This window comes from Symphodus melops (assembly GCF_947650265.1).
Source record: "Symphodus melops genome assembly, chromosome: 15".
Taxonomy (NCBI): Eukaryota; Metazoa; Chordata; class Actinopteri; order Labriformes; family Labridae; genus Symphodus; species Symphodus melops.
In genome coordinates this window covers 15,262,285-15,280,107 of record NC_136705.1, presented here as the reverse complement: position 1 = coordinate 15,280,107, position 17,823 = coordinate 15,262,285, and the positions used below count along the sequence as shown (strand labels likewise).

Sequence of the window (17,823 nt, the reverse complement as noted above, 5' to 3'; positions counted from 1 at the left end):
AACATGTCAGCAAACTGAGATACAACTGAAACCTCTCCATTGAGTGGTGATGTTCCACAACACCAGACTCCGAACAAAAAGTTCCTCTTTTTGGAGTAAAATGTGTCGGGGAAAGGAATCTTCATATCACCCATACAAAGATCACAGAAGGTGCATAACTCTCTTTAAAAGTCCGGGAGGTGGGAAGAAGTCAGCAGGCCTTTACAAATGTTGACAGAAATTGTTGGCACAGTCTACAGCTGTAGCCAGCCTGGTGGCACCTCCGTGGGTGGAGAACTGACCTCTCAGTTGGTGTTCAGCCTCCGTTTTCTCCAGCAGCACATTCAGCTCTCTCTCCTTTTCCCGCGCCGCCACAGTTACAGACGCCATTTCCTCCTCGTGAGCCCGCTCTGCGCTCTCTCTGTCTTGTCTGGAGAGAAGCAAGGGGTCGTAAGAGAAATATTCTAAAACACAACCATTCTTGTTTATAAGTATTACTTAGGTGTATAAGTGTTACATTTCAAATTCAATGGCATGCTGTTTCTTTTATATGCACATTTACGGATAGTTTGTGTGAAATCAGTAATCCTCTAAAGCAGGGGTTCCCACAGCGGGGAGTGATGAGATTCCTTCCTCTAAAATAACCTTTTAGATGATTTAAAATAGCCTACTTTATCCATTATTGTTATTTAATGTATACAAGGTAGTTAAATTCAAAATGAAACTACAGTAGTTGAGTGAGATTTATCTGAAATAAAAGTCATGTTTAAAAAAAAAAAATTAAAAAAAGGAATTACCGTAAATGTAAATTTGCGCATGACAGCAACAACGTCGTGTCTGCTGCTCTTTAAAAATAACTACGCACACGCAGACATCAGCTGCGTGTGTGTTTATTACATTTTGTATGTCCGCTCCGTGCTTCTCTCTACACATCCAGATGACTTGATCTCTTTCAATAAATTCCTGAATATGATGTGGCTTGAAGGGCGTTGTGTTTTTGTGTTTCCTGGAGTCGGCGTTTTGATAGTCGATGCACGCCGGATTTAAAACTAATCTTCTTTTTGGGGAAAACATGGAAAAAAATGTTGCAGTTCGGTCCCATGGGAAACAACCATAGTCTAAAAACAAATCATTTTATATTATCTTTATTGGCAGTTTAGGCTCATGTATACAAACGTGTATAAATATGTGATCATGTGGATTGTAAAGTATATTGAAGCATTTGATATGGTGGGTTTTTATATGAGGTGAAATATGTGACTCAGATCATGAATCGTGAGTTCCCTTTAATTTATCAGGTGATCAGAAAAAAAACATCTGAGAGATGCTTTGAAAGACATGGTCATGCACACTGGATGTTTAAGATTGTGCTCATTAGTGTCCATTTCCACATCGGTATGAAAGGCCAACAATGTTTTAACGGTGTTACAGTAAAGCAGTCTCCAGCGAGATGAGTGCACGATGGATCAGTGTGTTGCTCATACTTCCCAGCAGAACACGTTTGGAGAAAAGAAACACGACAGCTTTGACGCATGTGACGGAAGTGAACACAGAGGTGAGAGAGAACTCGTGAGGCGAGTGCTTTAAAGAAAGGACAAAGACAAGAAAGGCTCGTGGGAGGCCGTGTGTGTGTGTGTGTGTGTGTGTGTGTGGGGGGGGGGGGTGTAAGAAGTGTTGGGCTGGTGTAAGTTTAAAGACCCCTGAGTGATACTGCAGCTGTCTACCAAACACACAAACACTGATGCACAAGAGTTTATGAAGTCTAAACGCTTCCCACTTCATCTGTGTGGACAGAAGTGAAGAATGACTTTCTGAGACTAAAAGAAAAGACGCACGGTCAGTCTGCTCTGTGACATTAACTGAAGCCTCTTGTTGTCCTGTACACTTTCTATCAGCTGAAATGAAACGAACACGAGCTTGAACACATGACACTGCAGCACGGTTAAATCAGTCGATCCTATCTTACGTGAGAAATGTAAATATAAGGTCTACACATTGACAGCGTGACTTTTTGCTACACAAATTCTTCGCTCGACGACGCCGACTTGCAATTGGATCCCTTTTTTTCCCCTCTGCTTTAATTTGCCTTAAAACAGAAACTGTGCAGGTAGGATGCAAACGTAGGAGCTTCTCCCTATGGGCTTTAAAAAATAAAATAAAAACATGCATTTAACTCCTGTTCGAGCCAAACTTTTCTAACTCAGCTAAGTCCAAATGTAACCGAACAACAGAGGAAGAGACAAAGAAGGAAAGAAAAGAAAAAAAAAAAACTACAAAGACAGGAAAAAGCGAACAAATAAACAGAACTCTTCCTGAAGTCCAAAGGCGCTAATGAAGAGAGAATTCTCCAGTTTAAGTGAAAACTTTTCTCCCCTACAGCGCTTGGCCTGCATCTCTAAAGTGACCGCGTCTGTCTGTTCCTTCGTGTGTGTGTGTGTTCTCCTGCTGTCCTGCTGTCTGGGGTGTGAAAGCGGGTGGCGGGTGTGCAGGGGACACAAGGAGACTGTGTGTGTCTGTACGCATGTGAGTGTGTGCGAGTGTGTGTAAGAGTGAATGAACCCCCGCTGGGCTTGAACAGCAGCCTGAGCCACCAAAGCGCACACCAGGGCTCAGCGGGAGATGGCGGGCAGGCGTTGCCAGCCATTTGGTCCTGCAAGAGGTTCCAGGGGGCCGTGTGTATTTGTGTACGTCTATGTGTGTGTGTGTGTGTGTGTGTGTGTGTGTGCGCAATGGAGAGGGGGGGAGAGGGGGGGGGGGGGGGACTCACACCAGACCTGTTTACCCACCAATTAGCATCAGACAGATCGCCAGAAAGTTCCAGCAGTCAGCAATAGAGAGGTGGTGAGGAAGAGGAGAGTGAAGAAAACAGGAGAGGACAGAAAAGCGAAAAACACAGAGAGCTACACATTTGGCATCTGTGAGGTCTCGCTGTTCTACTTCACCAACCGTACACAAGTACAAGCTCATAAAGTTAGAAAGGACAGACTAGACTCTAGGCCTTCCAGTGTCAACCGGTTTGAATTCAACGACTGGGGGCCTGACAGTTCAAACCCCAAGGACAAGATCGTGCACGCTTTCATCAGTGATAAAAACTGACGCTACGAGTCAGGCTAAGTTGTGTCTCTTTCTTTCCTTCTCACCATTTTGTAACATGTTTATTTTCAAAATGCTCCATGTCACAAAATGGCTGCTGATGAGCGCTGTCAAATTCAAATATGGAAAAAAAAGAGAAAACGGGAGATGTCAGTGGAGAGCCAAGCCCTGGAGCAAGAGGTAAGGACAACAGGCAGAGCAGAGGCTGAATGTGCGGGTCTGGAGCTGGATTATTCTCCCCGGACGATAATCTGCCTTCCAGCTAATTGGGGAATGGACTCTGGGTTGCTGCCTGTGGCAGGAACTCTTGTTTGGGCCTGGGAGGCAATTGACTGAATGTCCAGTTAGCGGATAGCTGGGCCTGTTTGTATATGCCTGGCCTGATGCAATGTAGGACAGCTTGGTAAGTATGGTGAGAGCAGCATGGGCCAGCGGCCTAAGGTAGGCTGGAATGGCTCTGGGGCTGCGGCCAGGTACAGTGGCTGCTGGGTAAGTGGGAGGTGGCAGAGGCGGTGGCTGGCTGGCTAGCTGGCTGGAGCGGCAAGGAAGAAGAGGGGGCCCAGTCTGCACTGCCTGCCTAAGTGGGCACTATTCAAGCTGTTGCCCATTAGATGTGGGGTGCCAGGGCCTGACCAAGCACGGAGTTTGCAGCACCCCATGGTGCACCCGCCATCCCACGCCAGAACCACCAAATGCCGCGGTTTATCAGAGAACGAGCACAAATTGGAGTCAGACGGTGGACTTGGAGGAATTGGACACATTCGCCAACGCCAGACACTACTGACCACTGTTTGGACTAAACTAAAGGAGACCATACTCTCTCTACCAATAAACACAGTATCACCAAAGATACACAGACACACAAAACAAAGGAAATATAAAAGGACTTTGTAGTGTTTTCTTCATTTCAAACGACAAGAAAATATTAGCGTGATCGATGCTCTCCTCAACTTGTGTGACTCTGACAGCATTCTGTTTTTCAAAAAAAAACATATTTTACATACATTTTGTACAGGAAAAAGTATATAAAAACTCGAGACAACATTCTCAAACGGATGCATATTCATAATCCTTCTCAATGTTTCTGTGTTGCCGAATAACAGGTGTGAAAGCAATAAACAGGTGAACAGATTGTGAACGCAGCCTATAGCACAAACACACAAACACACAAGCTTTGTTCAACTGATGGTTTCGAGACATTGATGATCCCTGCAAAGAGTTGCGGAGGAGACAAATATTACTATTTCTATCGCTGCGCACCATCTGTACCTATTGTTATATCCAAGGATTGTCTCTATATTTCTTAATCATTATCAGATAATTCACAGAGTGTTGTTTTGGATGTAACATTTCCATCAGCACTAAAGTGCATATTTCTGTACTACCTGAGAAGGAGTGTGCGTTTTGAAACATGAAGTAACCGTTATTATTATTAGCAGGGAAATGATGTTTTAAAAATCATTTTGAAAAAAATTCAACAGATGCCTCTTCGCTCTAACATGCTGGGACTTGATGTTGGTAGTATATTACCGAGATGAACTGAATCTTTGCTGCATAATTAGGACTTACATACTTACCTCCTAAAAATGGTGACACTCGTGATGATTCATATTCGTGGAGGATTTCCAGTGGCTCCACCACTATTTATGATAGACTGCATCAATCAGGCTGCATTAATATTCAACAGTTTGATCCGCAGAAATATAAAGATGGTTCCTGCTTGTGTGTGCGTGTGTGTGTGTGTGTGTGTGTGTGTGTGTGGCTGAAGGGCAGCGAGACCGAGGCCTTGAGTAGGCCCGTCTTACTGCGACTGCCAGCAAAAGAGGAGTTCACCAAAGAGAAAACAAAGTGACATATTGAATGTTTGCTTTGCTGCCTATCGCTGATGCTGCGTACGATAAACATCTGAATTGTTTCAAGACTTCACACCGTGTCACTTCATTTTCTGTACCACGCACCTCAATGTGTTTTAGCACATTTTTATTAAACCTCAGGGTGATGTAAGTCAGTCATTCTGCCCCCACATTTTTCTTCTGACACCCCCTCCCCTTCATCTTGCTCCTCGGTTTTATTTAAAAAAAAAAAAAAAAAAGAACACATCAAACACAGAAGCGGCCTGATGCAGCCACCACACCGCTCTTTTACTCCATTCCGATCTTTCTTTCTTTCTTTCGGTCTGTCCATCCATCCGTCCAGAGCGCTCTCATCTCTGCTCCGATTCTTTTTTCTGCTGTTTCCATCTCACCCTCCTCCCTCCTTTTTTCCCTCCCACCCTTTTTTTTCCTGTAACTAAACTGGCTGTGTCTCTCTCCATCTGCTGGTTCTTCCTTCAGCGGCCCTGCACCTGTTCACACCTCCTCTCCTGTTGGCCACCTCTTCTCTCTCCCCCCCCCCCCCCCCCCCCCCCCCCCCCCATCTCTCCTCTCTCTCTCTCTCTCTCTCTCTGTCCCTCCCTCTCTCTGCTCAGTGCGATGCTGCCAGGCCCGTTCCTGGCTCCGTTCGCCCCTCTGTCATTCAATCCATCTGTCGGCAAGTCAACTTTGTTTACAGCGGGCGGCCCAAGCCTCTTTTCTTCTTCAAGGAGCGCTAAAGCCCCCCCCCCTCCCCCCCTCCCACCCACTACCACCAAGGTCAGTGGTGAGCCAATCGGGCAGTAAAACAAACTAAAAAACGGCTACAGTTAAATTAAAGAAAATGTAATTTGCCCCCGCCTTCAACACAGACATGACATTAGCATGGACAATAACATACAAATAAATGCATGCAAGAACAGGCAGACAGCTACAGATGCAGTTGCCTCAGCAGCACACATTCCCTCAGACAAAAATCCGCTCGTGATGAACTTAATGAGCTTCTGATTGGCCTCCGTCGTCCCCTTTCTGCGAACAACGCAGAGTGAAAGTAGTTTAAAAGTCTTAATTGGCACAGATGAATGATGGTCTTAACACAGGAAGAGCAGACTGGCAGCGCAGGCATCTGTGATTTTTAAAAATAAACACACAGCATACGTACAATATGCTCCCATACTGACCCAATCCAGAAACCCAGGACCCGACGTCAGAGTCAAATCTGTGCCCTGCAGAAATAGTTGTGGGTAGCATATGTGGCAGTGCCGGGGGTCAATTCAATTTCAGCTGGGAAGGTAAATGATTGCCTTAAATTAATTATTTCAATCAGAGTACCAGCTTTGAGTTGTGTCTAATTGGACATCAGATACATATAAAAACATCAGATAAAAAACACACACGCACAACTAAATAATCAAAAATGTTTAAAATTCTAATTTAAGTGAAAGTGTCAGAACATTTTACTTTGTGTCTTCATTGGTGGCCCCTGTGGGAACATGTCTGTGAATTTAAATCAGTGCTCAATGTGTACATTTGCTGTGAAAAGGAAAAAAAAACAAGAAGCTCCTAAAGTCGTAAAGTATGCTGTAAAATACCAGGTCGGAGCGGCATTGACAGGCATTTACCTACAAAAGAGTCTTTTTTAGTGGCTCTTCTTGCTTCTGTTTGTCACATGTTTGCCCGCAAGGGGCACAAAAGTCAGTCTGTTTTATAACAAGTTAAAACCTGCTCAGAGTGTAATCAAATATTTGACTTACGTGCAATTGTTCTTAAAAAACTAAAACTGAGGGTGAGAGGGTTTTAGAGTCAGTTTCAGATGAGGGTCGACGCAAAGCAGTGAGATAAAGGTGTGCAAACTAAAAGCTGGTACCATAGGGAGTGTTCCGTCACCTGTGTTTGAATCCACTTAGCACCTGATGTCGTTCAAAATGCCCCTCGCTCTTCACACACGGTTATGAGCTTTAGGGCAACTGGCAGGAAGAAACGAGCAGCATTTCTCTCTCTCTCGCTCTCTCTCTCGACTCGTAACTCGCCCAAGTCATCTTCTGTGAACTCGTCAATTAAAACTAAACTTTACTTCCCCTCCTCTTTTTTTTTTTTTCTCTCTCTCTCACAGACCCTCTGTGGTCCTCTCCTCTTTCGGCTCCTGGGCCATCAGATCAGATGCCTAGTGAGAGAGGTAGCTATTGAGGTTGAAAACAAAGGAGAGCCATTTTTTTTTTAACTCACCCCGGGATGTACTGTAGGGGGGCTTGTGCCCATCCGGTGCTGGCCTTCATATACATACCAGTCTCCCTGCTTTTCTCCTCTGCCCTGATCTGCATCCTGAATGTCATTGCTCCAGACTTCTTTCTGCAGCTTAGACTTCCTCTTCTCTGAAACACACTTCTATCCACAACCATCACATTCCCCCCCCCCCTCTTCCTCTTTCCTTCTGTCTTTGCTAACAAACTAATCTAATGTCATCCCCTTCACGGTCATGTCAGTAGCTACGTTTACATGTGCCAATTTGTTTTTAATGTGATTCAAATCATCCTGACTGGGGATTCCAATTTCACAGTTTACATGGACGCTAAATAAAGAGATCCGATTATGACGTACATGTACATGCATTTAGTCGGGGAAAAAAAATACATTTTGACATGCGTAAAGCTGTCTCGATTGTCTAATCTGAGCTTAAATAGCAACAACAAAAAAGCTAAAAAGTTTCTCCCTGTTAAGAAAAATCGAAATACGTCTGAACTTGTTTGAAATTGATCTCGCTTTTTGGTACGTCAGTGAAGCGTTTCTGTCAAAAGTGTGTGTGTCACAGCTTTTCTCCAGAGGCAAACTCTTACTTTAGTAGAATTCAAGCCCTGCTGTGTGTTGATATCTTATTATTTCCGGTCAAGTTTTTTTTTTTTTTTTTTTTTTTGGTAAGCATGCCTTGCAAGTTGACTCCGGCTGCACGTCTCCAGATTTTGTTCCTCCACTCTCCCTCGTGTGCGCGCGCCAGTGATTTCTTTCTCCTCTTGAGTGTGTGGGATTCTGGATGTGTTTGTGTATTTCACCCTTTTTCTCCCACGGTCTACATCTTCTCTACCTAATTATGCTTCAAGTTTAGCAGCACATCATTGCCCTCCACTGTCGACTGACACGGGCAGTTGAAAAAAGAGGGAGAGACATGCGCAGTGAGAAGCCCAACCAGTAAAAACATGATCGGATCAAGGCTGTACATGGATATTGATCTGAACAGTGATCGCCATAAACCACCACTCGTATTCGGAAGTAAAGCGCTTTCCGAATGAGCTGGGATGGGATCAGTCTCTTCTGATCTACGTGTTTACATGAAGGATTTTCAATTCTGATGAGGACTTTTATTCTCTTTATTTGTGTCCGTGTTAACATAGCTTGTAACTGTCAAACAGCCCTTCATTCTGAATAAGTCACACATCAAAATGCATAACTATAGCTTTGCAGTTTATATGTAAAACCATGTGTATGAATATAAATAAACGCTGCAGGTTAGAAGAAATCATGTGGCCTAAAAAATGATAAAACTCAACTTTAATCCATACCACTGAATTGCTTTATGTCCAAGTCTATACAAGTCTTTAAAGACCATCTCTCCATCTGTAATCACTTCTTTTTCTAAAATAAAACATTTCTCTCCATAACTGCCCTCTAACTCTTTTTTTGATATTACTCCAGTACTTTCAAAAGCATCTCTACTCTGCTGCCACCTTTACTTTAACTTGTTCCCCCTCCCTGCTGTCTTGTGCTCCTGCCTGTGTTCACCTCCTGAAACAATCTACTGACGGGGGGCACTGCTGTTCTACCGTTTGTGATGCTGTTTGGTTCTGCTGTGCCCACACAGACAGGGAGAAAGGGATGGATTGAAGGCAAGAGTGGGGGGGGGAATAAAAAAAAAAAAAAAAGGAGAACAAAGAACAGCTATATGAAGGCTAAACATGAAGAGGACGACAAGATAAAAAGAACAGATCAATCAGGTAAAAGAGAGAAATGGGGGTAAAGGGAGAGCAGAGAGAGGTTCTGTCATGTTGGATAAAAGCTGTGCCTGATGGGCAGTGGGCACAATGTAGAGTGCCACCCTCACAGCAGGGGTTTGTGAAGGCACAAAAGTTGACCAGATGAATGACTGACAAGAAACAAACACCAAATACAGTCACAATAACAAACAATGCTGTGCCCTAAAATGAAACTACATGCAAAACTGTTGTCCAAAATGCAAACAAGCAGGTGTTCCAACATTTTCTAGTGTCGTATGATATTCCAAAGCCCACGTGCGTATTCAGAGGACGATTTACTGATATGTGGACTTTATTGGAGGTAAGAAAAGAGGAGCGTTCTGTAGAAGAGGTGAAGACTTGTGTTTGGCAGAGGCCTGGTGCTCGACCGTTCACTCCCTGTTCTCCAGCAGGAGTAGTGTGTGTATGTAGGCCAGTGTCCCAGGGCACACTTGGCTGGAGTGACAACAGTTGTAGCCGACAGATTTGCCTCCATCTTGCCTGGGGTCTCCCAGTCAGCGATCTGTCTACTCTACCCTTTTCCAGCCCGCAGGATGGACAGAACATAGAGCTCTGTCTAATAAGCCCAGAACTTATTGTGTGTGATTCTAAACTGTTCTATAAATAGAAATCACTTTATTCTTTACTATACTTCTAGTGACAACACTAAGTTGAAGTTTGATCAAAGCGAGGCGTGCTGGAGCTTGTGATAAGTCAGACACTTGGGTGAGGACAGTTAAGAACTAAAAAGTTTCTAGTCTCCTTTAAGGAAGTAGTAGAGGATCATTTAAATCGGTAGCTCATCATAGGGAGATGCTACTAAACTGTATGAAGGCAACGTTTTATTTACTCGTCATCGAAGAAATCTAAAGACATCTTAAAAAGGTACAGGGTTAAATTGTAAAAAAAAAAAAAAAAAGAAAAGAAAAGAAAAGTTTACAGTTCCAAGACAGAAGTCTTGTCTGCTCGCAATTTAAGGAATGCTTTTTCAAGCTCTTTTTTTTCCACACACGCACTCCTGATATTCTTTCAGATAACGTCAGGACATTCAGGCCCTGATGTTTAAAGGAACTTGCCTTTCACATATTTACCATACGTGAAAGGCTATGTGAACTATAACTATGTTATCCACAACACAGACAAAACAATGGTAAATAATATAATGCCAACCAAGTTGAGCAGTTGAGAGTATAAAGCAGTGACACTCTGGAATTCCTCGACTGTTCTGTGTGTATTTACTGCTGCTGTTATATACTGTATTGGCCACTGTGATCTTATTGTTACTATTTTATTTACTTTTACATTTTACTTTTTTGTTGTTGTATTGACGTCACGTTTTAAGTTTCATTTCTGTACTCTGTAAGTCACTGAGGTAAATATATCTGTTCACCACAACTTTAATAAAATAACTTCCACTGCAATTTGTTTGTACACATTCACATTCCTTTCTCAACAATTAAAGACCAGAGACGTGGAGATGCAGCAGAGTCAGAGTTTGACTGACGGACCAAAGGAGACGGAGAGTCAAAGAAGAGAGATAAAAGACGGGGTAGATCTCAACAGATTGAGCGAAAGCGACAGAAAGAGAGAGAGAGAGAGAGAGAGAGAGAGCGAGGTGAGAAGGCAGGATGGCAGATAGGGCACTCCGACAGCGAGGAGAGAAGAACGCGGCAAGGTCTCGTCACCGGGCCAACAGGCCCACCACTGTCAACATCATGGCACTCTGTGGTACACGCACACATCGACACACACACACAAACACACATGGCTGGCCAACGGCCCTCCCAGCTGCCCTATCCGTAACTGTCTGATTAGTTGTGCTAAGCAGCCCCTCCCCTGCCAACCACCGTGCCATCTGCTACCCAACAACATGGCTGCCGACCAGACGACTACACACACACGCAAACACAAACGCTAAGTCACAAAATCACACGGCGAGCCCCGTACCTGGCACTGCCGCGCTGCTGCCACACAGAGACGCACACATCAAACTTCACAGACACAGGTGTAGCCCAAAGGTATCAACGCTTAACACAAAGGCACGCTTCTCAGACTCCACGAACCGCACGCACACAAACATTGTGACGCAAGCCTGCTTCACGGATGTGTTCGCAAACACAAAACGTCAGTTGCCTTTAGAGGCTGTGTGCGTGCACGACGTGTGCGCGGACAGTTGTGACTGCTAATGCCAGGTAGAAAGAAAGATGCTGCGCTAAAGTGTGCGTGTGTGTGTGTGTGTGAGTGCGCGTGCTCGCTCGCTGGCAGCACTTGAAGGTTCATTACGGCCCCCGCCTCTCCTGAGTGACTTCAGCCTGCATGGCGCCCCGGCCCTTTTATTCCGGGCCGTGATTGGACAAGGGCCTCCCGCCGAGTTGGTTTGCAGCAGTTTTGTCGCGCCCAGATTTCACTCCCTGCGCAAAGCGAGCCTCTGGCGGGACGCGGCATCTGTTGCCTCACCTTCCTCATTTACACTTCTCCGCCCTGACACACACAGACACACACACACACAGATTGCGTTCACCGCCTTTCCAGACCTTGCTATCACAATCGGCAACTGTGGGGGGAAAAGAAGAAAAAAAGACAGAGAGCTAGGTCGACGTACAGAGATAGGGTGCAGCAGCGTGACATGTTTAATAGAGTTTGGGAAACTTTCTATTTAAAAGTCGCAGCGGTGGGTCTCAAGCTTTTTATCACTCCGCTTCTCAGCGTCCATCTTGTCATTTCAGGGTCACAGAAAGATATCCGAATGCCCTTGTTGTCTCTGCCCGCCTCGTTTTCACTCAATGACTTATCAACATTAGCAATCAGTCCAAAACATTTCCTCCAACTGACGGCCCCATTTAGTACTACATTGACATCACTTTATCTCTTTTGTCTAATGCACTGTTAAATGGATTAAGATCCCAGCATCTTAGTCATTTAAAGCTTTAACAGAATATCTGAGCTAGCTTAGCATCACTTGTCTTGTTAGCAGAGTTGGATGTCGTTCCGTTGGCCTGTTCACTGACAGTCATGTAAAATCTGATTCCAACCCCTTGCTTACATACTTAACATACATACACACTTACATAATCAATCAAACACATCGATTACAATGATTAACCTGTTAAGCTGTAGTATCAACACAAAGGGGACATTTTCTACAGATTTGCTGGTATCTTATAAGTTGGATACTTTCTGAAAACCTCTACTTTTTTAGTCACATGCATGTGCCTCTTTGATTGGCTTTTCTCATTCATTATCATTAAAACCCATCATTTGGTCATTTTTAGACTCTCTCTTCAGTGGAAGGTGAGGGAGCAGTCCCCTGGGCTAACCTTAAACTTCAGGCCTTACCTGGACCAATGGCTTCCTCTCCAGCTGGAGTCAAAATAATCTGTGCTACCGTCTAATACATGTGGTTAAATTCAATGTAAAAATGACCCCAGTATTGGTGTCCAGGACTGCTGCAGTGGTTGAGAAAAGTGTGACACAATTTTACCACAATGCCTCAATACATCTACTTAGCATCTGTGAGCTAGGTTAAAGCTAACGCTAACCCCAGAATGAGTCTAAAGATAAAACCACTCTCACAACTGTGCTTCAGAAGATCATGAAGGACAACGTTCAAGTGTTTCTGAACGAGCTGCATTCTCCCGTTTCTTTTCTGAAACATAATTACTCCTTGGTTTTACTGCGTTTTCTTTAAGCATAACAGATGACTGACTGGCCTTGAGCCTGTGCTGTAAAATGCTTTCACTGCATATTATCAAGTGTTCTGTATTTTTCTCTGATAAAGCCTTTAACAATGTTTCATTAAAAAAAAAAAAGTGTCTTCAGCCCTAGAATCAAAATCCTTTTCCAGTCCCCAAACCCTCATGAACAAATATATTTCGATAATAAATTAATATCAACAACGTCCAACATATTGTTGAATACTAGCTTAAACTATCAACAGATTTCTGGCTTGGAAATGGACCAACTCAAGTTCTAGAAGAGCGAAAAGACAGCAAGTTAACTTTTCAGAGTAACTGTTTTCAGCTCACAAATATCTTGAGCTTCAGGCAAGTCTCCTCATGAACATGGATATTTGATTTCATAGGGATAATAGAACTGATGGAAGATTTGGTGCATCACAGACCAGATAGACTTGTCCAAACTGGAAAGCAGGCACGCAGGTCTCAACAATCCACAGATACAATAACACATGCAAACACACATCTACCCATTCCTATCTGGCAAGTATTGAGACAGAAGTTATGCTGGGCAGTTCACTGTCGCCTTTGGGATCTGTGATCACAACACAGGGAGAGATGAGGCCGGATGGAGACAAGGAGAGAAGAAGAGAAAGAAAGTGAAGAAAGACAGGATCAAACAGACAAACAAACTTGGTAAAGCCCTCTGCTGGGCTGGGGCCGGGACTGTAGTGTGTGTGTGTGTATGTGTGTGTGTGAAGGAGAGGGATGTGAACAGAGTGGTGGGGATTAGGACGGATCCTGGGCTGTCCAACTCACAGCTGGCTGATGATCCAATCCTGGAGCGCAGCGCAGCACACCAGCCGCCATGGGACCCCCGGATGCGTGGATGCATCTGTGTGTGTGAGGGTGTGTTTGTATCTGTGTGTACAGGCATGTGGATTGGACTGATGTGAGTATCACTGTGCACATTTTCATCATGCAGTTGTACAAACAAGTGTGTGTCTGTGTGTGCATGCGTGTGTATTTGTGTGCATACGTCGCATGTGTTAATCAGAAGGAAGGTAGGGCTATCCAAAATCAAGCAGAGGCTATTTGTGCTTCATGTCCGCTGTTTGAAGGTGGGCTGTGATCATTTGGGCCACAAGAGGAGGACAGAATGAAAGAGGGGAGTTAGCAAGTCGCAGGGACAAAATCAAAGAGCTGCCTTCCAAGGCTGGTCATACAAACGCCTTCCAGCCTCGCTACTGTGAATCTCGCACTCTTTCCATCAACACACAGTAGTAGTAACAGAGCAGAACACAGCAGCTACAAAGACTTTGCATGGCTCTGTAGTAAAGAACAAGAGAGGGCAAACAGAAGCATGACTGACAACGGATTAACTACATGTAGCTCTGAATGACCCCAGAGAGATAACACATGTGGTTAAATTCAGGGTAAAAAAAAAAAAATATATATATATATATATATATATAGACAGAGAGAGAGAGAGAGAGAGAGAGAGAGAGAGAGAGAGAGAGAGATTAATGTAAAACACTCCAGGTTTTATTTGTTAAGTTTGGAATAGCAGGGGGGGAAAAAAGGAATAAAGAACATGATGAGTGATGAAAAAAGGGAAACAGTTCAAAACGTAGCCCTGACCTGAGGCTGTGACCAAAGCTCAGCAGGTGTGTAGTATGTGACATGTGGATGTGTGTGGCTGAGGTTGATGTTTGTTTCACAAGCTGCTTCAAAAAGTAAAATGTTCCCGTTATAGCTGCAGTGATTAGGGCTATGTCCACTAAAGATCAAGGACTGTTATTGTACATTACCAACCAAGGACAGATGGGTGTGGGGTAAGAACAGATTGTTTTGGTTTTTTTTGTATATGCTTGTGTGTTTGTTTTAAGTGTATGTTTGGTGGGCATTGTATGCCTATTTTGGCATGTTTTGAAAAAAAAAAAAAAAGGAAAAACAATAAAAAACTACCTTTTCCTGTTTTGAGAGATGTCCTCCTTCATTATCAAACACACATCGTTGGGTAAAATAGTTGAATGGTTCAACACGTAGTGATAAGAATTAAAAACTACGACCTTTGGGATGTTCTTAGAAGACATTTTTCCTCCAGTGTTTGTTCAGTATTAACTACAGGCGGACTTTAAGTCACTGATAACCTGAGGACATAGTGCTGGGTTTAAATGTATAATCCTAAATGTATGTCCCGATTTTTAAAGACAAACATCAACACGGATTAACCCCTTGATGTGTGACGACTTTCACAATCAGATATTTAGATTTATAAGCAATTATACATTACTAAAGTGTTCTGACTAATCTGCCTTAACAGCCATCCACCATTAACAGATTCTGATTAAATTCCTTTTTATGTCTTCATGTGCCCATAGTGCATTTTAGACAATACAGATTTAAAGCTGATTTTTCAGGCACTTAAAGATATGTTTGTTTGTTTGTTTTTTTAATTTAATGCAACCCTTCCATTTAGCAAAATAAATATAGAGATGGAGGCTTGCAGACTCTTCTATTTTAATCAATATTACAGGCTCTCTCTGGGACACAACATGCAAGCCTTCAAAAGTGCTTCCTGTGCTGTATCTGCTGTTTGTTTTACAGTCCTGTGTCCCTAATTTTCTGTGAATATCCTGAAAACAACACTGATTATAAAAAGCTTAAACCCTAAGTTGGACGTTAAATATGATTGTATAATACTGAATCTTAACTTTTCTCTAAGGCAGGGATGGTCATTATATCAGTGTCAGAAGTGGATTTATCAATAATGGGCAAAAATTGAATTTGAATGGCTACATGCTCGGCCAAGTCAACAGCTGTCAAACACCCAGTAAGCATCTGCAGAGAGATAAAACTATAAACTCTCTGATGCACATACACCCGCACACATGGCTGTTAAACGGTTTCGTCCAGTGGCTCCTCTAGTACAGGTCAAAGTCATCATGTTGCCATATTAATATGCATGTCATTCTCCACAGCTGGCTATAAACACACACACACACACACAGACACACAGACACACAGACACACAGACACACAGACACACAGACACACACACACCCCTAGCCTCATTCCTTAAAATGCACAACTGCTTGCAGCTTGTGTATGAGCGCTGGCCAGCTGATAGACAAACACACTTAAACACAGATCAAGCCAGGGGCTGCAGTGGACACGTACACATTGCCAAGTCAACAGACAAACACACACACACACACACATGCCGAATTACACAAACTTGCACCCCGCAGCCTCAAGCACCACAGGGCACCACCGCCACATCTGTGCCCATCCCAGACACCTCGGCTGAGGGCAGCGGGGGTGAGACAGTGCCCTGGGCGGCTGGCATGGCCCTGGTATGGGCCTGGCAGTGGCTGGTGTTGAGGGGACCGGCAGCCAACGGATGCCGGGAAAAGGGAAGGAAAGAAAAGGAAGGAATGTGAAAGAAGAGAGGGAGAAAAAGGATATTCAGGGCAAAGGGAGGGATCATGAAAAAGGAGAAACATAAAGAGGATAAAAGGATGAACAGCTAAGTGCTAGAGGTGAGAACTGCGAGTAAAAAAGATATTGTGGGATAAACAGAATATCATCATACCAAGCGATACAGAAAAAAAAGAAAGATAGAAAGATGCTATAGGATGAAAAAGAAAGAATATGGAGGTAGGGAGCCGGTAGCGCCTGTCGTGAGAACGGGTGCAGGGCACTGGCAGGTGGCAGTGAGGCCAGGCTGTCCAGTGATCATCAGCCACCCTTTTTATATATATGTGTGCGTGCGCGTGCCAGGGACAGAAGAAAGGCTCTGGCGTCATTTTGGCTCTGCTGGAGCTGTTGCTGGGCTGGGCACTGGCCTGGTGGCAAAGACCAGGCACTGTGTTTGTGTGTGCAAGGGTGCGTGTGTTTGTTGCATTATGTCGTGGCATGCTTAACAGGATTAGAGGTGACCTGGTGAGGTCCAGTTGGTACCGGGACCACGGCACAGCGGTGCGCATGTGTGTTTATGTGTGTTTATGTGTGTGTGTGGTTTGTATAATAGGATTAGTTGTTACCTGGTGCGGTACAGTTGGTGTGCTGGTCTGAACTGGACAGGACTGGGATGAGCTGGGCAGGAGCTGGGCAGAGGGGAGCGCTGTGCGTGTGTTTATATGTGTGTGTGTACGTGCGAGTGTGGTGGCATGTATAATAGGATTAGGTACTACCTGGTGAGGTGCAGTTGGCGCTGGGCATTTGCCAGCTGTTCTGCTAGGCTCAGGACTTCAGCCTGCCATTGGCTCCCGTCCTTTTGGACAGCCTCCAGATGCTTCTGACAGCCAACCAGCTTTGAGCTCAGCCTTTCCACTTCCTGTCCCGCAGAGATGGTCAGAGAAAGCAAAGAGGAGATGATGAAATCTTTCAAAACAACCCACCTTATGCCCTTAGAGAAACTAACGCAGACTGACATTAAAGTCTCCCGCCTTGAAGGATATGTGTGAACACACAGGAAGATTTCAGGGGCAAGCTGTCCAAAATGTTTTAGAAATGTTCAGGACTTCAATTCTGAAAACAGCTTACGAGGCACAACAGAGCGTGTGTAGTTTAAAAGTGTAACTGCGATGTCTTTCTCTATTGCACAGCATGTTTAGCAATTATTTTTATTAGACAACTGATGCTTGGTCAAACTGTTAATGATAAAAAATATTTTAGGAATTCTTGATTTGATTTCTTAAACTTCAGTACAAAATTTTGACTTCCCACCAAATTGTGTATAAGTTTGATTGTATGTGGTTTGGACCCCACATAGACTCTAATCTAATGGAGATTCTCATAAAGAAAGATATTGTTGACCGTAGGCTACCACTCACTATCTAAGAAAACAAATGATGTAATAAAAATGGATCTGAAAAATAAACACTAATTAATGACATACTGTACCTGTGCAGCCTTTTCCGTTTGTCTGCTGGTCTTGGTGTGGATCTCTCGGAGCTCTCTCTCTGCCTCATCTTTCTTCAGTTGGGCTTGGCTGAGCTGATAACGTAGATCAACAAACACCTAGAGATGATGATGAAACCGCGAGTCCTTTGATTACCAAAAGTGAATTCTGTCTTTTTTTCCTTTAGCATGAGAACATCTTTTAAGACCTTAGCCGAACTTAAATGCAGTCAGGCTGTGCTATTTAATATTGTGCTGATCTAAATACAGTATAAGAGTAACACGTTACTCCTGAAGTAAGTGAATAAAATACTA

General features: G+C 43.8%; 1 protein-coding gene across 2 annotated transcripts in view; it reads right to left on the bottom strand.

The window, feature by feature from the left end:
* Nucleotides 1-17,823, bottom strand: part of sdccag8 (SHH signaling and ciliogenesis regulator sdccag8) — a 41,760-nt gene that overhangs the window by 18,799 nt on the left and 5,138 nt on the right. For both annotated transcript variants that reach the window (XM_079362512.1, XM_079362513.1), the window contains exons 12-14: nucleotides 17,512-17,628; nucleotides 16,800-16,942; nucleotides 282-409 (exon numbers count right to left, since the gene is read on the bottom strand). In XM_079362512.1, coding sequence (XP_079218638.1) covers nucleotides 282-409; nucleotides 16,800-16,942; nucleotides 17,512-17,628 — 388 coding nt within the window. The remainder of the gene's footprint in view (nucleotides 1-281; nucleotides 410-16,799; nucleotides 16,943-17,511; nucleotides 17,629-17,823) is intronic.